Source organism: Candoia aspera, chromosome 2 (genome assembly GCF_035149785.1).
Source record: "Candoia aspera isolate rCanAsp1 chromosome 2, rCanAsp1.hap2, whole genome shotgun sequence".
Lineage (NCBI taxonomy): Eukaryota > Metazoa > Chordata > Lepidosauria > Squamata > Boidae > Candoia > Candoia aspera.
This window is the reverse complement of record NC_086154.1, coordinates 151,171,808-151,199,173: the sequence shown is the minus strand read 5'-3', so window position 1 is coordinate 151,199,173 and position 27,366 is coordinate 151,171,808. Positions and strand designations below refer to the sequence as shown.

Here is a 27,366-nt window from a genome sequence, read left to right as displayed (position 1 = left end):
TCAGTTGTATTGCATAAGCTGATACAGTTCTTCTAGGAAAACACACAGATATGGAGAGCAGATTTGGCCCATCTTGATTTTAACTCATGGGAAGAGATGTCAGAACCCAGTATGATCAAGAATTTGTCCCTTCAGAACGGAGGAATGGTTGGTGAAGATGATGCAACTTGCTGAATGGCCAAACTGACTTGTTTGATTAGAGAAAAGAATATCCATGTTTACTGCTGACTGGAAATCCCATATGGGCTTTTTGCATAAAACAGAAAAAAATGAACTTATAATTTATAGTTTTGATGATTAGACAGGATAGATTATAGAAAGAAGAGAGTCATGATGTAACTTTAGAGAAAGAGGTAAATTTATAATTGTACTTACAACTGCTGTAAAGAAGATCAGAAGCCACTTTGTATCTTTTCTCTTTCTTTTCTCTTTTCTCTTTTTCTTTCTTTCTTGCACTCTTAGCTTTCTCTTTGATTTCTTTTTCGTTTTTGTCCTTACTTTATATTAGTTTGTATTAGTTTTTACCTTTGTTTTTAAAACTTTTAATAAAATTATATACAAAAAAAGAGGAAGAATTTATCCCTTCAGGTACTCAGTAGCAGGGCATTCATTTAGTAGTAAAGCACCATTATAGTATATATTCAAGACTTTTCTTCTAGTAGATTACACATTGAGCCTCTGGCCATTTCTTAGTCCACACAGTTCTCTGCAGCCTTTACTGTAATTCTTGCTATAATGACCCTCCTTGCAGCTGAAAGAGCATCCGGAGAAAGGGGTCTATGTGAAGGGCCTATCACAGCACACAGTACATAGTATCACGCAGTGCGAGCGCATCATGGAGACAGGCTGGAGGAATCGTGCAGTGGGCTATACCTTGATGAACAAGGACTCCTCCCGTTCCCATTCTATCTTCACCATCAATATGGAAATCTACGTTGTAGGTAAAAATGAAATATAGATGGGTAAGGACGTTGGGTGGGGTAGCATAAAGCAAATTTCTGGCTCTCTGCTGGTGAATCAGGAAGAGAAGAATGAAAAGAAAATTCAGTTCCTGTGAAAATGGAATTGTGTTCCACTACTGATCCATGGAACTTGTATAAAGGTAGGGCTGCCCCAAGGCTTTTTCTTCTAGTCAGCAGCAGCTGATGATACTGCATAGTGGAACAGATGGAGCCTTTATGGAGAATATTGATTATAAGTCTTAAATTGAAACAAGCTCCAGAATCTTTTATAATGTCATAGAGGATTGTGTATAGCTGCTTCATGTCATTTATTCCCGATCAAGTTATTGTTGGTTTCACATAGTTAAGCCACAATTTCTTTTAATCATAGTTTGTTGAACAACTCATAGAAACCCGATTCACATATAACACTAAGCCAAAATCACTTTGGGTGATGTTGTGTGTTCTACTGAGCCAGAACCAAGCAAACCACATTATACCTCAGCTCAACTTTCTGAAGTGCAAGTCGTAGTCTATTCTGTTCAGTTTGCCATTTTACACATCTGGGTTAATTTTTAATGATATGTTGCTGTTTTTATCTTGTTTAGTGTTCATTTTTGTTGTACACCTCCCAGAGTCACATTGGTTGAGTTGGGCAGCCATATAAATGTTTGAAATAAATTAAATAAATAAATACATTTTCCTTACACATTTTAATGTAGAGAGTGGAATCGAGGAATGTTGGGAGTCCAGTCAAACACTTCACTTTATTACCACATTATTTAATCCTTGAGTAGATCTAATCCACAAGTTCAGTTTTCAAAATGCCTTCAGATGTGCTTTCTGACACCTGAAGGGAACAGAAAGAACTTTCTTACCACTGGCAGAGGATGTATGCATTGCTTACATTTTAGAGCAGCTTTTCTGAATCTGACACCTGTTAAATATGGTGGGACTGTAACAGATGTGTCAACAACCGTATTGGCTGGGAAGTCTGGGAGATGCAATCCCAGGTAGTTTGAAGGCTACAATGCCCAATTTAGGAGTTACATTCTCTTTCAAGAATTTTGTTCAACCCAGATTCTTCCTTTTCATGCAGATGAGAGAGGTCAAGATCATCTGAGGGCTGCAAAGCTCAATCTGGTAGACCTTGCTGGGAGTGAGAGGCAGTCCAAAACTGGAGCTGTTGGTGAGCGCCTCAGAGAGGCCACCAAAATCAACCTATCTCTCTCAGCACTTGGCAATGTCATCTCAGCCCTGGCAGATGGGAGGTGTAGACATGTCCCTTACCGAGATTCCAAACTGACCCGGGTGCTGCAGGACTCCCTTGGAGGTAACACCAAGACACTTATGGTGGCATGCTTGTCACCTGCTGATAACAATTATGATGAGACACTTAGCAGTTTGCGCTATGCCCACCGAGCCAAGAACATCCGCAACAAGCCTCGCATCAATGAGGACCCCAAGGATGCGCTCCTGAGAGAGTATCAGGAGGAGATCAAGAATTTGAGGGCTATCTTGGCTCAGCAGATGAACATGAGTAACTTACAAGGTAGGGATCTTTTAGATTGGTGATGGTGCAGTTGCCCTAGTTCCTTGGGTCATCTGCTTAAAAAGGGATTTATCTGCATCAATAATGACAGCCATTGCATCTTATGAGGGCGGGACACTGCCCACTTTCCAGTTAGTTGTCTGGCAAGTGGAAGGAAGAATTAAGAAGATGTTTACAAAAGTTGCATTAATGTGAGGGCCCCGGGGGAACAAAATGGAAAATGTTTGCAAGAGAGTGGGAACGCTGGGTATATTTTCTTATATATTTCTAAGGATGCTTCTTCCTAATAGTTTCGTTTCCAAATGGTAGAACTTGTGCTGCTTATGAAGAAGCCCCAGATTCCATCCTTGGCATCTCCAAGAGAAAGACCAAATGGAATGATATTGTCCTGATCTTGCCACCCTATCAAGAGAGAGCTAATTCAACAAATTTCATTGAACCAACATTTGGAACCTGTTACACAAACTTAATAATTTTTTCACAACTCTCCAGGCACGATTTATGCAAAGTCCTTCCTACATTGACAAATCCCAATTTTTGGAATATAGTTCAGTAACCCCTTAGCTTGTTTCAACTTTTAACTTTTTCCCAAGAAACAAGTTCACTGTAGTAATAATATCTAACCAATAAAGAATTATTCGTGGATGTAACCTTAACATGTGCACTAGAGTTCCTTCAAGTTTATTATATCTCCAGCATGAAAAGGATGACAGCCAATCTTTTTTTTTTTTTTTAAAAACGTACTTTGAGGAGTCTAATAAACCCGCAAAAGTATTTTTGTTGAATTTAGTGAGTTTTTAAAGCATACAAAACATATCTAACATTTTTTTAAAGTGAAGCGATTGATTTTTCAACATAGGATATTCTGTATTTCTAACATATTATCAAAATGTATTTCTGTGCAATGAAATACAAATGAGCCAAGGAACTAGGGCAGTTTTGGGGGGGAAGGGTAAAATGTTGGTTTGGTCTTTATAAAAGCCTTATCTAATACTCCCAACACTTCCAGAATTTTGAAAGGTGCTAGGGCATCAAGGCCAAACAATGAAACTAACATTGTTTTAACTGTATATACTCCTGTTCAGCTATAATTAGATAAGTTACATTCCTTTTGTAATTCTTCAGTAATGCCATTTTCAGCCCAAGTTCTCAAAAAAAGAAAAAAGTTTCCAGACATTTTAAAATAGAGATCACAATACTGATTTCACATGAAAGTTGGGGTCAAATAGTAATTTTCTTTCCAATAGGACTCAAATATATCTGACCATTGTCAGTGCTGTAAGAATAACCAAATTCTACTATTGTTAGAACCAAGACATTTCTAGGACTCTAAGGTGCCACTTAGTAACTCCTAAATTGACCCACAGTTGGGCATTTCCTACACTGAAATGAAACATGCAGTACAGGCCTTTTGGGTGGGGCCATAAGAGAATATAAAAAGGAAATACAATAGAATGCTCCTGTCAAAAAAGAGAGAAAGTGAGACCAGGATGAAGAGAATGTAGGAGGAGATAAAGTTGCTGCAAGGATGATGGCAGCACGTTACAGTGGTTTTAAAAGGAGACTGGACAGATTAGTGGAGAATCAGGCTATCAGTCATTATGGACAGGGGTATCTGCAGGGTCTTGCTGCGTTCATTCATCAGAATGACAAAAAGAGCAGTATCCTGGCACAAGTTCCACCCTTTTTTGTTTGCAAAATTTGGGGCACGCACAGAAGAGGAACAGGGCTTGCACTGTGATGCTTTAGCTCGACTTTCATCAGTCTGACCTCTCCCTGGTCTCTCCCCCCACCCCGCAAATGCACCTCACAGCTGATTTTAACTGCTCAGAGGGGAGAGTGCCTTGACAGTCCTCCTTAATATGAAAACTATTTTTTTCCATAAAAAGCACCAAACAAGATATTTAAATGTAGGTTGGAGCAGTACCTGTGATCATTAAGACCTTTCCACATTGCCATTGATTTCACCCCTGTACAGTATCCTGTAAAACTGTAAAACCAACCCATGTGTGTTCTCTTTGTGGCCAGTCTTGAAGCACTAATACCATATCAGCTGATCCCACCAGCTCATTAGGGAGCGTACATGTCTCACGTGACACATGTGAGAAAAGAGACAGGACTTCAGTCATGCAGTCAAGACTGCTATCTTTATTTCGTAACACACATCCCACAGATGCTGCTGTAAGGGAATGCAGAACATGGTGCTCTGCCCAGTAACCTGCCTCCTGTTAGAGTGCTGGAAAGTGTTTGGCCCGAGAGATCAGAAAAAACACCAGGCATTTCTATAAAAATAAACGTATTTACAGAAAGCATAAAAACATAAACGGTTTCATATCCAGATATCCTGGATAGGCACAAAAGCTTTACAAGCTCATACACGCACACGCGCTCTGAGTAGGACTGGAAGGAAGGCTGTGTAAAAGGAAACTAAACAAGTCCAGGCAAGTTCCTTTCACAGGCAAATCAGCAGCTTTACCTTATATGGTCATTCTTTTTCACACCCCAACCTGAAGATACTTAAGTTTGACCTTCTGACTCTGCCAGAGTGATTTGTTACCATAGTAACTTAGTGGCTTGGTCCTTGCAAAACAAGCAAATACCAACACCTCCCACCTACGTTTAAATATCTTGTTTGGTGCTATTTAAAGAAAAAAAATATTTTTCATTTTAAGGAGAACTGTCAAGGCACTCTCCCCTCTGAGCAGTTAAAATCAGCTGTGAAGCGTTACTATTCGATACCGCAATCAATCATATTTATTCAGTCAATGACCAGCAAAATTTAAAAGGGGAAAAATAAAGTAAAACAAAGAAATAATATACTACCAACTAATAAAATATATCACATAATAATAAAGCATTTACTCCGCTATTACTATAGTAATACATTTGTTACCTAGGTAGTATGAGTCTAAAACATTAGTATTAAATAAACAAACAAACAAATAAATAAATATATCCCCTAACAATTTATTAATTAAGACTTTTCCATTTAAAAGTAATTTTTAAAACAAGGGAATTACTCCTTTAGCTGGTTTTGTCTTACTTTCATTGCAGCAACACAAAATTTGGCTACTGCACACAGCAGTTTTTACACTGTTATGAGGGAGTCAAAGTAGCAACTGGTCCAGCCGTAAACAGCTTCAACTGAAAAACATCCATAGTAATTTCCAAAATTCTGCAAGAAGGAAAAAGTAACCTAACTGGGGCTCTTACCTTTAAAAAATTATTTGAAGGGGTAAACCTCATACTCTGTGGATAAAGCCAGGAGCACTAGGTGCTGTAGATGGATTTTTAAGTATTGTAAAATAAAGTAATTTTAAATATATATATATATCACAATGTCGATAGCAGGAATTGCACTGTTGTTTTCTAGTTATATCTTTGGAATTAACAAAAATATGCTCTTAATGCTGGCAAACCATTTTTCCATGACGCACTCATAATTGTGATTGTATCTTGAAATGGTTGGGAGGAAATGGCATTTTCCCAGAAACTCAGTACTGTAAATTCTGGGAAATAATGCTTTCCCCACAAATTGTGGATACAAAATCCAGATTGCCTGCAGCAACTAAATACAAGCACACATTTCCCATGCTAAAATAATGAGAGAAACGAAACTTTGAAAGTTTGTCTATTTGGAATTAATGTGGACATTATCCAACTATAAGAAGTTGTGATAGTTTCAGTCATTACAAAAGAATTAGCGGAATAACCTTGCTGCCAGGACCATTTTCAAGCCATCTAGGCCTTATCTGCACTCCCTGGTTGCCAGGTCACCAGAATGGACCAGCAACCATTTTGGAGGTCAGGACCAGGCAACGTCATTCTATATTAACCCCCTCCCATTGCAAATTTGATCTCTTGGTGTGTGTGTGTGTGTGTTTCCTGCAGTTTTAAAGTACTCCATTTCATCATATAGTGCTTTGAGTGCTCCTGGCCATTCTACAAGATAACCCCAGCAGTTCATTGATTAATTCACAAAAACAAGAATCCCCTCTCAACTGAGTCAGTGAGTATCATGGTCTGTAACATCTTCTAGAGTTACTTTTACCAGGAATATTATAATAGCACAAAGGTTAGAACATTTACCTTGTGAATAGAAGGTCACTGGTCAAAACCCAGCAGAAATTTAAAAAAAACAACACCCTACTACTTTTCTTTGACTGAGCTCTCTCCTTTCCCCTGTGCTTTTATTTATTTTTTTAATAAATTCATCAGTGCACCATTTCATCATTTTTTTCAGTCCCTACATGACATACTAAAATGTATTGGGAATGGTAGATGCTCATGGGAAGGAAAATAATGTTTTTTTAAAAGCAATTATTTCAACCAAACTTCAAACAACAGCCTTCCATTTACAAGGTAAGTGTTTTAACCATTGTGCTATTACAGCATTTCTGATAGGGGTAGCTCTAGAAAACGTAAGAGATCAACAGGACAATAAAAGGAATTTTGATTTTAAAGTTGATTGTTGTGTTTACACATGTGTATACTTTGATGCTTTAACTCCCTTTATCCAATTCAGTTATACCCAGGGACATATAAAAACATGTATGTCCAGGAAGATTTGCTCTCAGGAAAGAAATTGATTGGTCATTGCTTTCTTGAAACAGAAAAGTGGGATGGAACAGCTGCAGGGGAATTATGTAGGGGGAGGGTGTAGCAACCTGCCATCCAGGTTGAATCCCTTGCAAACTGTTGCCCAAGTATCTCAGTGTCAAGCCAGCATAAGCACAGGACAGGAGCAACTGAAGGGTACAGTGTGGATATGCCTCTAAGGCATGCTGCTTTTTAGTCACAATATGTCATTCCTTCCTCAGTGGAGTGTCCTCACCTGTTACCTCCTGAGGCTGTTCAACTTGAGGACAAGCTAGAACTTTCTCCTGAGTCCCAGGCAGATGTTGAGAAAGAGAAGCAGCTAATCCGAGAAGTAAGTTGGCCATGTCCTCTGAACACTGGTACAGGGTGGGGGGAGGGAGTTCTGCCCTGATGTTTTCCTCAATTTGGTCCTTCCAGATAGGTTCATTCACATAACCCCTAGCCAACAGGGCAGATTGAGTGCCATAGAGGTTTCCTAGTACAGGCAGTCTGTTAACTGACTTTTAGGAATTAACTAAATCACCCAGCAGGGAAGCTGAATCATGAGCCTCTTTCCCAGTGCTTTGAAAACATTAAAGCTGTGCACAGTTCAAAACTAATTAGCTTCGCCCAAGCACAGCACTCTGCAATTCATTAAAGAAGCGTGTGTGTGTGTGTGTGTGTGTGTGTGTGTGTGTGTGTGTTTTAAGAGTTGTCTTTTTTCTGGGAGCCTAAAAGATAAAAGTGATGGTATCAATAAACCTCTCTGGGAAATATATTCTGAAGACAGGGCACCATCTCTGAAAAAGACTCCCTTGGATCTCAGCTGTCTGTTTTTGATTGTGAACTTCAAGATGTGCATTTTGAGAGAGCAAGAGACACAACCAAGAAAGAAGGAGACTTCTGAAAAACTGCTCACTGTTTATTTTTATGACCATTTAATATAATTAAGGCATTGTTAGCTATCTGTGACTATTGGTTCATGCTAGTTTTCCAGAAATAATGTATAGTTTATAGCCCTGGAGTATCAAAGTGGTCTCCATCCAAGCTTAACCAGAGCTAATCCTACTTAGCGTTCTAGATCAGTCAAAGCTGCATCCTCTGAGGCCACAAAACTGGGCTTCTACAAAATGTAACTTAGGCTTCTCAACTGGGCACCCATTAAATAAACTGGAATGCAAATCTGTAATTCTTGGCCACTGCTCTTGGCCACTGCCTAAAAGATTTAAATTCTCTGTCAACCACAAACACATCCCCTAGAAGGAAAGGAGGTCTCGGTTTCAAACATACAGCACAATTGTTGGCTGATTTGCCTGACATTTTCAGGAGTATGAGGAGAAGCTGGCCCGGCTGAAGGCTGATTATGAAGCTGAACAAGAGTCTCGTTTCCGGCTTGAGGAAGACATCAGCGCCTTGAGGAATGCTTATGACCTGAAGTTCCACACTTTGGAAGAAAGTGTCAAGAAGGAAGTGGATACAAGTGGAACAGGTACATCTGAAAAGGCTCTTTGGGTCTTACAGACAAGATTGTAGGTAAAGTAGGGATCCATGCATGCACCAAAACTTGATTCTGGTTGCAGAATTGATTGATTGATTGATTCTGGTTGCAGAATTTGTTTGTTTGTTTATTTATTTACTATAGCCTTTATTATTTTTATAAATAACTCAAGGCGGTGAACATAACTAATACTCCTTCCTCCTCCTATTTTCCCCACAACAACAACCCTGTGAGGTGAGTTGGGCTGAGAGAGAGGGACTGGCCCAAGGTCACCCAGCCGGCTTTCAGGCCTAAGGCGGGACTAGAACTCTCATACCATGCCTGATTGGCTCTTGGGCTGAGAGAGAGGGACTGGCCCAAGGTCACCCAGCCGGCTCTCATGCCTAAGGGAGGACTAGAACTCACAGTCTCCTGGTTTCTAGCCCAGCACCTTAACCACTAGACCGAACTGGCTAATGTAGCCTGATTATAACAATAATTATTATATAATAATTAAAATGTAAATAGTTCTTATTTATAAAAATATAATTATTATTTATTATGTGCCTTTATCAATGCACAGTACCAGTCCAAAGAAAAACAAAATAGGTACAGAATTCCACCAATTAAAATCAGTTCATAACTTAACAACAAACCAGTAAAATAAATATTTGGAACTAAAACAAATCAAACGAAACACAACCACCATACATATTAAAAGAATGTCCTAAAATACTCCATAGCATGTGTGCATCCATGATTAATATAAAACTAATACTAACCTGGAAACTACTAATCTTACTGTGAGCAGGGTAAAATAACCAAGCCCCATGCTAACCCACTACAGTGGTCAAATAAAAAAGTCTTTAACCTTTTAAAGACCATCACACTTCACAGAGATGAAGGCAAGGAGAGAGCTTATTCTAGATTTTCAGGCCCAGGACCGAAAGCCCAGAGCCTCTAGATTGCAATCCTGGAATGGGGAACCAAAAGACAGCCTTGCCCCAGGGGAACACAAAGAACTAGCAGGAGAAATCAAGGCAGACAGAGATTGGCAGGGTTATGAATGGAGGGCTGCGAATATCAACACCCATAAGTTTGAACTAGGCTCTGACCCGCATAGGGAGCCAGTGAAGAACGCTATGATGGAACAAAACACAAGAATAGCATGAAAACCTCAGGCAGCCTGAACAACACTGCTGTGGACTAAGATCAGGGGATGGAGAGAGATACTGAGAACACCTGGCAAGAAACTACCACAGTAATTTTAGACTGAAACACCCAAAACAGATACCAATAAAGTCACAGTGTCTTCTGTCGAGTTCCTCTTGCATCCTATGTATATTATGAAGTGAAAATTTGCAACTGTTTTACTGTAAGGTCAGTAAAAGGGGGCAAAGTCAGCTATTCATCTGTCAATGGGCAGAGGAAACTAGAGTAATCTGGGAGTCCTGGAGACAAACAGGGAGGAAAATAACAGAGAATGAGAAGGATAATCAAGCAGAAACTTAGCCATCTATGTCTTCTCCCTATTCAACCTGAGGCAATAAGAGACATCCAAGACAAAACATTAGTAAGACTTTCTATCACATGCATTGTCATCAGGGATTACAAAAGACTGCTAGGCTTGAGTATCATCAGCACAGCAGTCATACTGAAAACCCTAATTATGAATCAAGGCACCCAAGGAAGAGTACAAGGGACTGTAAGGAGACGCTTCTCAGGATTTTCATGACAGAAAATCTGCTGGATAACATTGAACATTCCAGGAAATTAGAGATTTGGGGGGGGAGGGAGGTAATTTTGCCCCTCTACAAGACTAGCAAAAAACCATAATAAATTAAGCCAAGGATTAAAATTGAAGAATAATTTTTATAAAATAAAACAATATGCATAATTCCTCAGACCACCTGGAATGAGATAGGATTAGTTAGTAATATTGGTGGTGGGTCCCAGAAAGTGATCTAGTAGACGGAAAGGTCACTTCTTAGATTTAGTGCACATAATAGCAGAAATTCCCATTTCTCATATTATTTTAACATCTGTTCAAAAGTGCTAGAAGAAATTGTTAGGGCCAAGTTCTCTTGAGGCATGGTGAGACTCTGATCTCATGCAATGAATTGTAAGCTTACTCATATGTGGGCTGCAGAAATCTGGAGGAGCACTAGATGGCAGCAAAGAGATACACAGATCTCCATCTCTGTGCTGCCCTCTAGTGGGCTGCAGCCCACATACAGCTTCCCTGCTGTATTGGAGAAGCAGATTACGCTGCCCTCTTCTCTTCTATCACTGATTGCACTTGCCATCTGCCAACCATGGAGTACTGCCTGTGCCAGCAGGGGAACACTCTCCTTGCCAAAAGGAAGGTGGCTGGCTGACTCTTTGGAGCAGTAAGCCCAGTGCCCTTCCTCAGGTGCCAAACAATGCTCTGGGGAGACCCAGTGGGGTTTCCTTGCTTTGGCTTTTGGAAGAGGTGAGCAGTGCAGTATTTGGAATAGCCAGAGGACCCAAGATTTTGCTTTGATGAGTTTTCCTGCACAAGTGAGATCTTTTGAATCAAGACCTCCCAGAGTGAAGCGTTGCCGTCTAATGGCACCAGCTATGTCTTTAGTTTTCATCCTTGAATCCTAGAGAATCTGTGGAAGCTGGTGTCTTGCAGGAGTTTTGCATTAAATTAGACTGCACAGATAAACTAAACAAGATGGAAGTGCTGCTGTTTAGGTGGCTAAAGCTCCCAAACTCTGATCAAAGACTTTCATGTAGAGCATATTACAAAAGTCATCTGGATATAACCAGGATAGACAGTTTGATGGTGGAAAGATGCTCTAGTGAGTCAGCCAGAGCTGTTAAACAGCATCACCATCTGCTTCTTCATGGAGAGCCTTGAAGCAGTGAGGAGGCCCAAAATGTATGCCTGGCCCTTCAGGGTGCTCAGCTGCATTCAAACAATGCCTATCCCAAATCAATTCCAGCTGCCAACAGTTAACAGAGCTTTCTGCTAATGGCTTCTTCTTATCTTATCTCCACTTCCTGTTTGTTCTAGAAATGGCACAGTCAGCTGAAGCTCTTCCTGACCAATCCTCTTTGCCTCCCAGCCCTGCTGCAGAAACTGAACTATCAGCTGAGGTATTCTGCTAGATGGGACTCCATCTCCTTGTTATAAAACAGCAAAGGAGAAGTGGGATTGTACTTTTGTCATCAATACCAGGAGGTTCACAAATGTCTCTGGGTCAGATGGAGTAGATTTATCAATACTGTGTGCTTTGAGGGGAGAAAAATTGGGTTTCCTAATGATTGTAATTCTTAGCATTTATTTTGGTTTTTATGAAGACCTCAAAATGCTTCAAAATATTATAAGTGATTAATATAATATCTTGAGGGTATTCTTTTAATGCATTTATAAAATAGTTTCTTTTTTATTATGACTCATATATTTCACATGGAAAATTGCCAGCAGAATTGGGGAGTTATTTCAAAGCTGTATCCAACAGTGCTGAATTATTGGATCAAATGAATATGAATTAACAATAGAAGGTATTTTAAGCTAAGTGTGATGGAGTAATTGATTAAACCTAATACTTAAACACTTACTACTTCATAACATATGATAACTTTGGAAGGACAGAGGAGCCACCCTTGAAATGGTAGGCATTCCTAGGTTACAGTAATTCTTGAAAAAAGTCCTACAGTACTATCCTAGGTGTGTGTAATCATAGGTGGGTGGATGGGTTATGTGCCATCAGGTCAGTGTCAACTCTTAGTGACCACTTAGATAGATTTTCTCCAGGATAATCTGTCCCCAGCCTGGCATTAGGGCTTTCCAGCAGTGTACCCATCACCACTGTAATCAAGTCCAATGTCAGCCCTTTGAGGTAGACCAGTCTAGGAAACCAAAGTTACGAAAGCCATTACTACTATTATGAGGTTAACAGAATCTTGCAAGTCTGAATGCACCTCCCCCCTCTCTCCCTTTATCTTCAAGAGAACTTACGGAGGGTCAGGTCTGAGACACTTACTCAAATTGCATTTCTCCCTCAGAGTCAAATTTCTTTTGTCTGACTGTTGTCCTGGTTGTGGCTCTTACACCTGTTCCTCAAGGGTATTGCTGCTGCCCATGACATCCATCCACCTTGCTGCTGGCCATCCTCTATCCTTCCACCTTTCCCAGCATTATAGACTTCTCAAGAGAGCTAGGTCTTTGCATATTGTGCCCAAAATATGATAATTTGAGCCTGGTCATTTGTGCCTCAAGTGAGAACTCTGGAATTATTTATTCTATAGCCTGTTGGTTTGCTTTCTTGTGCTATCCATGGTATTCTCAGAAATCTTCTACAACACCAAAGTTAAAAAGCATCAGCATTCATTTCTCCCTGGCTTCCATTCTTCAAAGTCCAACTTTTGCTTCCATTGAATGTCACGGAAAACGATTAGCTGCACAATTCTGATCTTTGTAGATGTAGATGCACCACAACATCAGATTATCTTTTCCAAGGTCTTCATTGCTCCCCTATCAAGAACTTGACTACTGGTTCCTTTATGCTGATAGTTGATTCTAAGGATAAGAAGCTGTCCATCACTTCAGTATCCTTCATTGTCAGTTCTAAGGATGGTGGCAATACCTGCTGTCATTATTTTGGTCTTCTTTATATTTAATCATAATCACTTTTTTACTGGGCTCCTTGACTTTTATACTAGAGCTTGCAGTTCATTTGCATTTTCCGCCATCGGGGCAGTGTCATCAGCACAGCACAGCACAGTGCAAGTTATTGTTGTTTCTTTCTCCAGTTTTAAAACTATGCTCATCTTCCTCCAATCCAGCCTCCCTTAATATGTAATCAGCCCATAGGTTGAATAAATAGGAAAAGAATATACAGTCTTGTCTCCCTCTTTTGCCAATCGGGAATCTCTCTCTTTTGCCATGTTCTGTCTTGGTTGTGGTTTCCTATCCTGTGTATAGGTTTCACAGGAAAAGTTCTGGGACTTCCTACTTCGCTAAGCACATTCCACATCTTGACGTGGCCAACACAATCCTTGTATTAATAATAATATAGTCAATTTGATTTCTGTGTACTCCATCTGGTGATATCCATGTATATAGGCATCATTTTGGTTATTTAAAAGTTTTGAATGTTAGCAATTAAGAAATCCTTCAATTGGCAGAAACTGATAAGTTATTCTCCTGCTTCATTTCTGTTCCGTAGGCCATATAGTACAACCAGATTTTTCTCTTTATTGTTCCCAACTTTGGCATTCTAGTCTGCAGCCACAAGCAGCACAACTTACTTGCACCTTCTGTCTATTTCAAAGTAAACTTGACCATCAAACCTGTTAACTTCCTCTTCTTCTACATCATCGGTTGGAGCATAAACTTGACAACCATCATACTAAAAAGCTATCTCTGAAGTCTAATTTATATTATTAAGTCACTGACTGCAGTTTACCCACGTGCCTGTCTTTTCTATATTTTTCTGACTATGAAAGCAACTCCGGTCTTCGTTTTTCATTCCTTAAATAGTAAACAGTAAGCTCTTCTCGTGTGGCGCAGGGTGGTAGGTGTCAGTATTGCAACCAAAACTCTCCCCACGACCTGAGTTTGACCCCAGCGGAAGCTGGATTCTTGGGTAGCCGGCTCAGGTCGACTCAGCCTTCCATCCTTCCGAGGTTGGTAAAATGAGTACCCAGCTTGCTTGCTGGGGAAGGTGACGACTGGGGAAGGCAATGGCAAACCACCCTGATATAGTCTGCCAGGAAAATATTGCAAAAGCGGTATTTAAAAGTTTTGAATGTTAGCAATTAAGAAATCCTTCAATTGGCAGAAACTGATAAGTTATTCTCCTGCTTCATTTCTGTTCTGTAGGCCAGGGTCAGACATGACTCGGTGCTTGCACAGGGGACCTTCCACCACATGCTCTTCTGACTGAAAGTGTCCAAGTTGATGCCTAAGATGTTAATGTCTAGTTGATTCATTTCATCTTTCACTGTGTTGAGCCTCTTACATTCCATGTTCCCACTGCCTTTGCAGTTTTGGAATTTCTTTTCCTGCATGACAATATCAGCAACTGAACCTCCCTACAGCTTTAATCTAGCTGCATCATAAACACTATTAGTACTCCAAAAATCTTCAGTTCTTCCATATGAGCATGTTGAGGGCCATCCAGCCTGAGGGGTCCAGCATTTGACAATATTTTATCAACCACTTCATGTCGCTAACCACATATACAAGAGTGATTTACCAGTGCTTTCTCCCACATGTGTAATTATGCCTTTGCTGTTGTCACTAAAGTGATCCTCTGCCTCCCAGCTTCTCCCTATATGACAGCCGCCCAATATACTGTAGGTATCGGCTTGCTTTAGCTGAGTAGCTGGGATGACCTTCGTGCCTTGAGTATATATACTCCTGGTGTTCTTCACTCATCTTTCCCAGGAATACACACCTCCCCTGCTAGCCTTGATGAGGCACCATGTTGAGGGGGAATGAGAGGTTAACCCTGTGAAATTCAAAGGGTCTCCTCCTCCAAATATATTTAGTGTCGCACTACTGTAGAACAATCCTAAGTGTGTCAGGGCTCCAGATCTGGGTTGCAAAAATCCAGATGACTCCTTGATGGCAGCAAACCATTTGTGATGTATGTATCTCTTTGCTGCCCTCTGGAAGTCATCTGGATTTTTGCAGCCTATATCTGGTAGCAGGCCCACAACTAGGGTCTGTGTCACCCAGGACAAACATGGATTCCAAGCCTCCCCGCCATGGGTTGGTGAGGGAGGTGTTAGCAAGTTTTATTGTGGGGATTATTATAAGTGCCAGGAAACATTCAGTATACAAATACTATTTTGTCATTTTGGCACACCCCCAGCACCACCACCCCCAGTGCCCGGGGCACATGTCCCACGCCCCCCCCCCCAGTTGCGGCCCTGTCTGGTAGCCCTACCACAGAAACCCCCATTCAGATAAATTGGGCTTACTTCCTAAGTGTGCATTGGTATCACATTGACGTAATCTTACATACCCTTAATTGGGAATAAATCCTATTTAAAGAAATAAATCCTTCATGATAAACATGCATATTTTTGAGCACTTATGCTATAATCCAAAATGCACATACCACTGAAAAAAAATTACTTCTTAGTAAATATACTGGATTATGCTTCACACAGTGTTGACATCCATGAGAGTTTAGTTCAATCCATTTTGCTTGCTATAGTATAAGACTGGCAGCTGATGCCCTCCAGATATTATTGACTTCAATTTTTATCAGGCCAAGCCAGTGGCAAGGGACCGCAGCAGCTGAAGACCAAAACATCTAGATTGTTTATCTCTTCTATGATGTATTACCACAGGTCAATCTTGTCAATGTGGGATGATGTCATCTAGTGGCTATGAACTGACCTAGTTGGCGGAGGGGGAAGACGTGTGTCGTACATTGCATATCTGGGGGGTGGGGTCTTGCACATCCCTGAAAATGCTCCATCTTAGTCTGATTCGGATTAAACGAGCATTGTGAGGTCAACAGCTGAATGGCTTTTTGGTTTGGAGCAGAAGCACTCTGTCACTGCGTAGCATCTTCAACACATGCAGAGTGAATTGTTTGCTCTTCCATTCCCCTTGCAGAACATTTGGCTGGGACTAAAGTCCAACAACAGCAGAACCAAGGACAATAGGAAGCAGATGCTGGGTGCTCATGCTCCAATCAGCCTTGACCTTAGACTTAATTCCACCTATATAAAGGGTGGGCTACTCTTGATTCATTTTGCCCCACTTCCTTTTGAAGGGACTTTTAAAATACAGGCATCACCCGATGGAAAGCTCTCTAAGATTCAGCCTGATATCTGTCAACCCAGACCTCATGTACATTATATTCCCAATTGCTGCCTCCCATTTCCTTTTATGCTCAGGAGTTCAATATAGAGGAGTCGCCTGCTCCTCCAGTGAGCCTGCAAGTGAGGAAAGTTTTCCGACCAGGCACACCTGGGACTGATGTAGCTGAGAACGTTCCTGTGCCTGTGAACCAGCAGCAAGTACTTGCCAGGTCAGTGACTGAAAGGCATCAGAATGGTGATCATGAATGCCTCATGTTGCTATTTGAAAGAAAAGCAATCCAGTTTTCAAAAATCTGTATTCTTCAGGGTGAAAATAAATTAGACAAAGCTGGGTATCAGGGCAAACTAGAGTCTCAGCCTAACTATACCTAGGCTTGATTACTCTGCAGTTGTTCTGTGATATTTGAATTTGGTATCTTCTCCCCACCCCCCACTCCCGATCTCTCTCTTACTCTCTCTAGGTATAAATGGCTTGGAATCAATGCTGGGCAAAAGAGGTGCAACTGATTGCAGAATATGGAATATGGATTGGTGCTGGCTATCAGCTTGGCTGGTTCCAAAGAAGGGTTGGACCAATTCAGGGAAGTCATGGGGATCAGTGGCTATTCCCCTTGATGGCAGCATGACTGCCTTGGAAGGCCATCTGTTGGGCTGCGGGCTTCCTTGTGCAGTTGGTTGGCCACCGTAAGAACAGGCTGCCTGACTAGATGGCCCAGGCATCCAATCCAGCATAGAACTGCTTATGTACTTGCATTCTTAAGAAAAATTAAGGATCCACACATTGGTCTCAGTTTGCAATGCACGAAGCTCCCAAGTGCACGAGGCAGACCTCTTTTCCTCTGGTGTTGGGGAATGTTCTCTTGCAGACCCTTCTCTGTAAACCTGGAACGTTCCCCAGCATTGACTGAAGAAAATGGATGAGCACATGTGAAGATTCATTCTAATTACAGCTTAGCCAATCTTTGGATCCTGGCTTACATATTTGTTTCCCTACCTCACTATAAGGACTAGTATTTGAGCATTCTCTGCAATCCAGACTTATACCAGCGTGTTGGTCGTGAACAGATGTGCATGAGCAATGAAAGGTGTCTCTATGCCTCCAGCACTGTTTGTGGGGAATGCTGCACCTGTATTCACATGGGATGGGGGGGTGGGGTTCTTAACTGACAGCTTTTGCTCAGGCTTCAGCAGAGGGAAAAAGGAGGGTGGTGGTAAAAATACCTCCTTCTCCCCTGGCCGTGTCTGGAGTAACAGTTCATGGTTCACTCCGATTCACTCTAAGAGGATCTTTAGAAATCAACAATAGGAGTAGACATACTGCATCTTAAATATCATGTGCAACCTTAACCTAATTTCGTTGAGACTTCAGCCTAATTTCACAACTTCTCTGTAAGCAGTCCGGTCACATCTCTGATTCAAAAGGATCTTTCCCTTCTCTAATGGTAGAGTGATATGGGGAGGATGAGAAGAGACAAAAGAAGAAATGGGGTGGTGGAAAAATGAGAGGGAAAAAAGAGGAGGGACCTCCCATTTTGGCCTCTGCCTTTTTGACTGCTGGTTTTAGCTCTTGCCCTAAGGTACCCTGTTTGACCTCTTAAGGATTACAATCCTGGGACTAAAAGCGGATGCCCATCCTTAGGGCCTTTCCTCATTTGCACCTAACCACAGCATAAACATGCCCTGACAGAAGCTATTTTCTGCAGCGCCCCAGGACATTACGTTTGCCTCTTTCTCAGCCTGGGAGTGAGACATGCTGAAGTCATTGTTAGCCACACTCACAAAAGAAGTAGCATTTCCCCTTATTTTGCCACCATCCAAGGGCAGCCCCATAATGTGTGAATCCATTACACTTTGTCACCCATTACCTTGGGAGGAAGTTAGGTGACTGCGGTGATTTGAACAAGCATCAGTAGAAGCAGGATAGGGGTTGGCAACACAGACAACCAATTTCATGCCAGTATAATTTTCTGCCAACTCAAAGATGGTGCCATGCTTTTACTCGTATACCAGTTCATCCCCTTCCAAGCCATCCATTTGGAATTGCTGAAACATTTCACAGTCACAAGATCACTAACACTGAACAAGCTTCACGGACACTGTGAAACAGCTTGCCTGCCACCTTCAGCTCTTTCCTGCAGTGGACTTTTCCATTGCTCAGCACAGAGGCTGCAGACTTCCGGGGTTCTCAACAGGCCCTGTATAGCAGAAGGCTCCCTGAGTTTAGAAATGGCTTGAAAAGATGTACCCAAAGTTAAGATGTATCTCTGGCCCTCTTAGACTGCAGATGCTAGAGCAACAAGTGGTTGGAGGAGAACAGGCCAAGAACAAAGATCTGAAGGAAAAGCATAAGCATCGAAAGAAAGTTGCAGATGAACGGAAGAAGCAGCTGCTGGCAGCTCTGCAGAAATCGGATGAGGACAGCAGCGACTGGGTCCTACTCAACGTCTATGACTCTATCCAGGAAGAAGTGCGAGCCAAAAGTCGATTGTTGGAAAAGATGAAGGAAAAGGTGACACTTTCCCCTTCTGAAGCAATTACCTGCATCGATACTTTTATTTATTTCCAGTCCATATGAAATGGCTGGAAGTGCGCAAGTTTAAAAAGCTTCTCTTTTAAGCACTGGTTTTCAACACATAGGTCAAGACCCATAAGTTGACTGTAGGTCCTGATCCGTGTGTTGGGCTACACCAGTTGCACTGTCATTCTTTTCTTTCTAGGTTTAGTTATATTTATTTATATAAGAGGCAAACAAGAAAAAAAAAAACGAGAGGACATGCCAGTCAAAAGATGGATCAGAGCTCCTTTACCTTTAATAATTATTAACAGCTGGGTCAGCTTTTCCTATCCATGCTGAACTAGCTATACAGGTAGTCCTCATTTAGCGACTGCCTTGTTTAGTGACAGTTTGCAGTTACACTGGTGATGAAAAAGTAACTTGGTGACTAATCCTTGCATTTATGACCTTCACAGGTCTATAAAATAAAGGAAAGCTGAAGTAAGACCATAAGCACGGTTGCAGTTTCACTTAGTGATTGCTTTGCTTAACAACCAAGCTGCCGGTCCCAATCATGGTCACTAAACTAGGACTACCTGTATCTGCCAAATTTCTTTTTCAATATAATTCGGGATGAAAATATTCAGCCCCCACTTTGTTTATGATCCCACAAGAAGAGTAGTATGAAAAAGGTAGTCTTGTCTAGCAGGCCATTTCCACTGATCATGAAATCCTTGTTGGTGCTGGATCTGGATCTTGTTGCTAATAATTTGGTTGCTATGAAAAAGAAGCAGGAATTGTCCTGGACTTGGTTTTCAGGTAAAAACACAGACTATGGGAGTGGGCCACATGACCATTGGAGAGGGATCTTGCCTGTCTCTGTCTCCTGGTTTTTGAGCTTCAAAAGGGCCTGTAAGGGGAATGCTGGCTTGCTGGCTTTGCATCTCCCTCTCAGTAACCTAGGCAAAGCAAGCTAATGCCAAAAGTATGGTCAGTTTTCCCCTTGTCTTCAGCAGGGGATTAACCTTGCAAACCAAAAAGCTGATTTGTTTATTTATTTATTTTTGGTGTGTGTGCTTGCTTGTCTTCTTTCTTAGACTGCGGTGGGGTGGGGTTGCTCCTTGTTCTCAGCATAATGAGGTCAAGTCTGTGTTTGGGGGATGGGGAATCAAGAGAGTGGCAGTGTGGAAGTGCTCTAAGTGTTTTGCATGGCTTGTCAATAGTATTTTATTGTTATTTTTTTACTTTTTATTATTACTATTACTATTTATATGCCACTCCGTATCTGGAGATTGTAAGTGGCTTATAAGTTTGTTTAGAGCAGTGTTTTTCAAACTTGGCAACTTTAAGATTTGTGGATGCTGATTGAGGAATTCTGGGAGTTGAAATCCACACATCTTAAAATTGCCAAGTTTGAAAAATACTGGTTTAGACTCTGAACTAAAGTGGTTTTTTGGTTAACATTTTGCACAAATCCAGCCACCGTGGTTTAAAAATCATGTTTTGTGACATTCTCTGAATCTAGCCAGGTGTGATTTTATTCAATAATCCATTGAACTAAACAGCCAGCACTTAGAGAGCAGTGTGTGTGACCCAAATTAATTAATACAATGGTAACATTATATGTAGATAATTAACAAAAAATAAAAATACATAAATTGAGGTTATCTGTGGCAGTTTGAAAAAGAACTAGAAAACTGCAAGATTAAATGTTTGTACAATTAACACACAATTTGTACATGTGTGTTAATCCACTGATGAGCGCATTGCTTCATATTGTAGGTATAAAGGCTTTGTGGTTATCATGTTTTTCATGTCCACATGTTCCTGATGTGCAGTTGTCAAGTACCAAGTCGCCCAGTGATGTTCATGTGTGCGAAGCCAATCCTCTGATAGCTTCTGATAAGGACAGCATGCTTGTATTTCTTGAACCTTGCAGTTCTTCTAAAGAGGAGCCAGCCACCTTGATTTAGATAATGGATATAAAGGTGCTGTTAGCATTTCATTCAGGTGTTTATCTTTTACTCTGTACATGGTGATGCTGCATGTTGATTGTCTCACCCATACAATGGGCTTTTTCCAGGGGAAGAGTGGAACATATATTAAATTTATTATAAAATAATAATTTTAAACCTTTACTCAGTGCTTTTGATGATACTGATTCTCTCCTTCCCAGCTGCGGGCTGCTGAGACTGAAATCAAAGATCTCCAGTCGGAGTTTGAACTCGAAAGGATTGATTATCTGGCCACCATCCGCCGCCAGGAGCGAGAACTCCTGCTGTTTCAGCAGCTCCTGGACCAAGTGCAACCTCTCATACGGCGGGACTGCAGTTATAGCAACTTTGATAAAATCAAGTGGGAATCCACCTGGGATGAGGAATCAGGCTGCTGGAAAATCCCAGAGCCTGTCACTCAGAAGACCAGCCTCCCTGCAGGTAAGAAAAGCCCCATGCGCTTCAGTATCATCTGGATAGGATTGCTCCAGATGCCCAACTCAGGCAAGGAATAACTTGCTAGACAATGCCAACGCATTCCACCAACTTACTGGCCTAATTCATGGCATATGCTAACCCGAAACATGCTGTTTGGCTTTGGCTTGGTTTACTGGGCGAACGCAGCCATTGAGGATTTTAAACTGTGATTTAAGACAGTACAATTAATTAATCCAGCCAGTTAGGATTTATTCAAATAAAAATACTGAAATGAACAGGCCGGGAACTGAAATGAAACAGAACTGGAAGTATGCCACTGAGAGTGGTTAGAGTTAGGAGAGCCTTTGGTGTAGTTTAGCATTTTTATTTGCCATGCGCTTATATCTAAGCATAGCTCAAGACCTATTTTTATGATCCAGCAAGTGGCATCCCCTATTTTTTTTATCTGTCGGTCCATCCATCCAATTTAAAGACTGCCTGACTCCCAACAACTCTGGGTGACTTACAATTAAACATAAGAAAAGAAAGCAAAAGAACAAAAAATAAGAAGTGGCCCAAAGATAACAGATAAAGCACCTCCTCCCAATCCAACAGGGGCTCAATCATCACTCCACCCCAAAGTCTAGGAGAATAGCCTTTAATAGCTTCCCGAACATTCAGAAAATTCCTGCCATTGCCTGCATTCCCATTTACCAGTAGGCAGACTACAGAGCCTGGTCCCTGTCACCTTCTCTAGCCCTCCAGGGCCCTTATGGTGACCTCTCACACCTTATGTTTCTAGTTTTGTGCAGGAAGCCACATTGTACAAAGTCCCAGAGTGTCCTTAAGGAATCCAGAGCTGTTCTTGGAAATAGACATGGGTGGTGCTTTGCTTTGCAGCATTTTAAATTCTGTTTAACAATAAAATACTCTAAAAACATTCAAAAGGAACACTGGAGCAGGGGGTTTTGTGTCTACCAGATGCCCTCTGCCCCTGCTCAATGGCACAATATTGACTGGGATATTGCCATGGCACTTTGAAAGAGATTAAGAGCCACTGTTGTTGTTTTTCTCACAGCAGTTTCATCAATGTCACAGACCAAGGCGGGCAAGAAGAATTCAGAGAATGGGGAGACAGCGACAGTGGTAAGGTGACAAAGGGCGCTCAGCGCCTAATGAAAATAAGCTGCAAGTGTTTTCTTGGAGGTCCAAGTCCAGTGGCGTTGTCTCTTCAGTACTTTATGACCTATTGACCACAAGGGGGCACTAAAGTCTTGATGGAGAGTTAAGGATTCATTCTGTATACTCTCTTTGTCATCCTGCCTGCTCTTTGTCTAAGAGATTGCTAATCTGAAGTCACTTCCTTCTATTTTTTTCCCCCAGGTGCACATATATGCACACATATACACACAAAGCGGATGCTTTCTGATTCCCCTCCTGGTAGGATGTGGTTAGGCAGGTGCTAGGCTTTGCCAATATTTATGGTGTTGGAGGAAAATTCGGAGAGTGCCTTGGACTGCAAGAAGATCAAACTCCAGGAAATAAAGCCAGACTGCTCACTTGAGGGAATGATATTAAAGGCAAAACTGAAATACTTTGGCCACATCATGAGAAGACAGGACACCCTGGAGGAGATGCTGATGCTAGGGAGAGTGGAGGGCAAAAGGAAGAGGGGCCGACCAAGGGCAAGGTGGATGGATGATATTCTGGAGGTGACAGACTCGTCCCTGGGGGAGCTGGGGGTGTTGACGACTGACAGGAAGCTCTGGTGTGGGCTGGTCCATGAAGTCACAAAGAGTCGGAAGCGACTTAAACAAATAAACAACAACAAAGAGATAAGTAAATAAATCTCCAGAAATAAATCTCCTTTCTGTTATAGTTAACACTAATCCTAGCTCAGTTACCGCTCTCAGAAATGCTCCTGCAAATACGCACAACACTTCAACCTCTAACGTGTTTCGCATGCCATACGCACATAATCCATAATCAGTGATGTCTTACTGGTGGACAGCATTTTTCCCAACTTCTTGGTCAGAACTGAGAATTTCACTTGTTAAAATGAAAAATAAACTTGGGAGGATTTGCTTCAAGTCAGAACTCTTCCCCTTACTTTTATAAGGAAGGAAAGGGTAAAACCAGCATTCCCAGCCTTTGTCTTGTCTTGATCACTGGAGGAAGAACTTAGTGGGGAAACAGGGTTGGGACTGATTGCTATTATCTCCCTTATACTTGCCACAGCTGGGGGTGGGGGGGCTGCTGCCTCCTTCTGGCCACCCAGCTACTACTAGTGCAATATCAGGAGCAACAAAGGGATGGTCCCATTGGGTTGCCTTCTCTTATTAAGCCCACAATCCTACAGCCTCTAAGATAATGCCCCAATAGCCTAGGGTGTCCCTTTACCCCCTCCCCATGGCTGGCTGTTTTCAAGGCTGAAAAATTGCAGTCTCAGCCCCAAAAGGGATGAGGTGGGGTATAAGCAGAGGATGAAGTACCTCAACCTAGGAAAACATGTGGATCAGATCTAGATGAAGATGATCCCTCTGTTTTCACTTCTGTCTTGTGGGGTTGCAGCAGGCAGGACATCAAATGTAGCTGGAGCACTTTGAACTGCTTTTCTGGAGTATAATAAATATACATAATAAATATATTATCATAAAATAAATATAATAGAGAGCCAGTTTGGTCTAGTGGTGAAGGCAACAGGCTAGAAACCAGGAGACCGAGAGTTCTAGTCCCCCCTTAGGCATGAGAGCCAGCTGGGTGACCTTGGGCCAGTCACCCTCTCCCAGTCAGGCGTGGTATGAGAGTTCTAGTCCCGCCTTAGACGTGAAAGCCAGCTGGGTGACCTTGGGCCAGCCACCCTCTCTCAGCCCAAGAGCCAGTCAGGCGTGGTATGAGAGTTCTAGTCCCGCCTTAGACGTGAAAGCCAGCTGGGTGACCTTGGGCCAGCCACCCTCTCTCAGCCCAAGAGCCAGTCAGGCGTGGTATGAGAGTTCTAGTCCCGCCTTAGGCCTGAAAGCCAGCTGGGTGACCTTGGGCCAGCCACCCTCTCTCAGCCCAACTCACCTCACAGGGTTGCTGTTGTGGGGAAAAGAGGAGGAGGAGGGAGTATTCAGTATGTTTGCCACCTTGAGTTATTTATAAAAATAATAAAGGTGGGATAGAAAATAAATACATACATACATACATATGCAAATAAATAAATAACTATTCCATAATAATCCTTCACGGCAGATTACTATGGAATCATCACAATTGTGGGGTTTCTAGTTTCGCCACTAACTGCCATTACTTTCTCGTTTGGAGACAGTATAGCAAGGTAAATTGGGGCTTGAAAAGGTAAGGCAGAGGTCTCAAGCCTCGGTCCCCTTACTGTGGAATTAGGAAAGCCGTGATCCTACTTGAACTGAAGAACGATAAACTGGTAGTCCCTTGTCTCTGTCCCCAGCCAGAAGAAGACCGCTACAAGATGATGCTGAGTAAGAGTGACAGTGAAAACATTGCCAGTAATTACTTCCGCTCAAAACGAGCCAGCCAGATTCTCAACGCTGACCCCATGAAGAGCCTAGGTAAATCCCTTCGCATGCTCTTTATTTTTTCTCCTGAAAACTGTCCCTGCTTAATAACCTCACGTGCGTTTAATATTTTTATAGAACAATACAATTTCACTCAGAGTCTCAGAGACATCTAAAGAGAGGCATTCTTTTTTTTTTTCAGTATCTCCGCCTTGGGGGAGAGAAATCATTTCCTTTGTCCCCAAGGCTGGCAGAAATTTGTCTCTGTGTTGGAGGGCGGAGAAATCACAATATCAGTTCCGTATTACTGTTTTAGTGATTCCATTCTTTATTACAGGTAGTCCTTGCTTGATGACCATTCGTTCAGCGACCGTTTGAAGTTATGGTGGCACTGAGCGAATGGTACTTACTCTCAGTCCCCAAAGTTACAGCCATCGCAGCACCCCCGTGGTCATGTGATCAAAATTTGGGTGCTTGGCAGAGCACGCACACTTACCACCACAGGGCCCTTCAACTCCCACCCCCACCTATCTCCCCCCATCTCTGCCCTTTTGACCGCCCTGCACAGTGGTACTCCTCAATGGTGGTGGCCGTGGTGGGGCTGGAGTAGAGGCCTAGGGCCTTCAATGGTCTCAGCCCACTGCCACCACCCCTGGGCCTCTACTTCAGCCCCAGCCCTGTTGCTGCCGCCGAGGAGGGCCGCCTCAAGCCCCGCACCATGGCCAGCCACCCCAGCGCCACAGCGCAAAGCCCCAGCCGCTCCCACCGCCCTGCGCTCTGCTGGCCCAGCTGCTTTCCGAAAGTCAGGAAGAGGGCCTGGCATGGCCAGCAGCTGCCTTGTATAGGGCCAGGCCAGGTGCACCTTGTCAGCAGTGGCAGGAAGACAGTGAAGGTCAGCTGGGAGCAGCAGCACTGAAGTACAGTATATATCTCATACTTGTACAGAACTTTTAAAAAGTCTTTGCGCACAAGCTCGACATCTACTGAACAAAAGCATTGTTGCAAGACTTTAAGGTAAATTTCTCCTGGGGAGGATGGAGAATGGACAGTGAGGTATTGCTATTGGTGTTCCTGAAATTAAACCCAAGTGCACACACCCCAAACTCCTCTTTTTGTCTTTTTCCCTCTGCAGCTTCCCATAGCTCGCCTCCTTTACTGAACAACGGCAGCTCCATGTTGACTTCCGGCTTAGTATCTCTTTCCCCTGCCCAAGCAGTGGAGATGCCCCAGCCACGCCCCTTCCGCCTGGAATCCCTGGACTTCTCCTCCCCTTCAGCCAAGACAAAACGCAAGAAGAGCCGAAGCAACCTGAATGGTGACCCCCTCTGACTGAGGGGGCCGTTGCCTGCCTGCTATTCTGTCTGGCCGATAACTAGCCCTCCTTCACTGGCCTCCTGTTGGCGGCCCCTGCTGAAGTTCCAAGAATCCAAGGCTTTTCTTTCCCATCTGGGGAGAGTGAAAGCAATTAAAAGGTGCTTCCCAAAGACCATTCGTCTGATCAGCCCTCCATGTTCAAGTTGGGGCTGGCACCTCGTATCGCAACCCAGTCCTTTGCTATTTTGTACTCGTGTGCCCGTCCTTTCTCTCCAAATCACTGCTCTACCCAGCAACAGGAAGGGAAATCAGTCCCAGAAGAAATGGTGTGAAAGTTCCTGGCCATGAGCTTCTCTCCTCCCCATCCCACAGCCTCCAGCATTTCCCTTCTCCTTTGTCAGAAATCCCTGGAACCTGCAAGATGGCCTGGTGCATCACTGACTTACCTGCTCACTTTAGATCCTGATTCTGCTATTATCCCTTTGGAATTCATGGGAAGAGCAAGAGAACAGACAAGTTGCTGGCTCAGCTTAAATGGTGCCCCAAAGAGGGACCTCTCAAGAAGGGAAGGCTTCTTGAGTAATTGGGAACTCAGCCTAAAAGATGGATGGAACTGAAGCTGCTTGATTTAGGTTGTGGGTAAAGAGTGAGTAGGGATTACTACTCCCAACAGGGCAGTTGTAATTGCCAGGCAAAATGTAAATGCACTGCTGATCTAGGGTGGAGACCTAAGGCTGTGTCTAAGAATTTCTGTCCCAAGCCAGTTGCGTGACGAAGAGGCAGGACAGGAGAAGCTGCCTCTGGTGGTCCTCCAGCAAGGTTCTCGTTCTTCCTGTTTATTCTGGCTCATATTAGTGATTCTGCCTCGTTCATCTATGTAATGGCTCTGACCTGAGGGAAGAAAGGAGTGGGAGAGAGAGGACTTGGACTTCACCTAATAACCCTTTCCCAAATCATCCTGCTCAGAATTTTCCATGAAGGTTTGCACGCCCCATTGTTTTTCTGCCTTTGGCACTTGGGTTTCAGAGTGCATCCTTTTTTATGAAAGCCTTAAGGTAGCTGTCCTGAGCCCACCGAGTAACCTCTGTAACCTGAGATCACCTCAGTCTGGAATCCACTGCTGCCTTCTTCCTCACTGTAGCAAGCAAGAAAAAAGCCTCTGGTAACAGCAGCACTGCTGCCACGTCTCAGCTGCTGCTTTCTTCCCACTGGACCAGAGGAAGCTGGAAAAGCCAGTCTGTTTCAAGTTGCATAGCCAGCAGCACA

General features: G+C 42.6%; 1 protein-coding gene across 1 annotated transcript in view; it reads left to right on the top strand.

The window, feature by feature from the left end:
- The window catches only part of KIF17 (kinesin family member 17), a 33,937-nt gene extending 6,771 nt beyond the window's left edge, over positions 1-27,166 (top strand). Inside the window, exons 4-14 of the mRNA XM_063296636.1 lie at positions 752-941; positions 2,041-2,481; positions 7,314-7,423; positions 8,398-8,560; positions 11,607-11,674; positions 16,442-16,575; positions 18,644-18,875; positions 21,037-21,295; positions 22,350-22,417; positions 24,720-24,840; positions 25,919-27,166. Of these exons, the coding sequence (XP_063152706.1) occupies positions 752-941; positions 2,041-2,481; positions 7,314-7,423; positions 8,398-8,560; positions 11,607-11,674; positions 16,442-16,575; positions 18,644-18,875; positions 21,037-21,295; positions 22,350-22,417; positions 24,720-24,840; positions 25,919-26,115 (1,983 nt within the window). The 3' untranslated portion in view covers positions 26,116-27,166. The remainder of the gene's footprint in view (positions 1-751; positions 942-2,040; positions 2,482-7,313; positions 7,424-8,397; positions 8,561-11,606; positions 11,675-16,441; positions 16,576-18,643; positions 18,876-21,036; positions 21,296-22,349; positions 22,418-24,719; positions 24,841-25,918) is intronic.
- Positions 27,167-27,366: the final 200 nt, after the last annotated feature.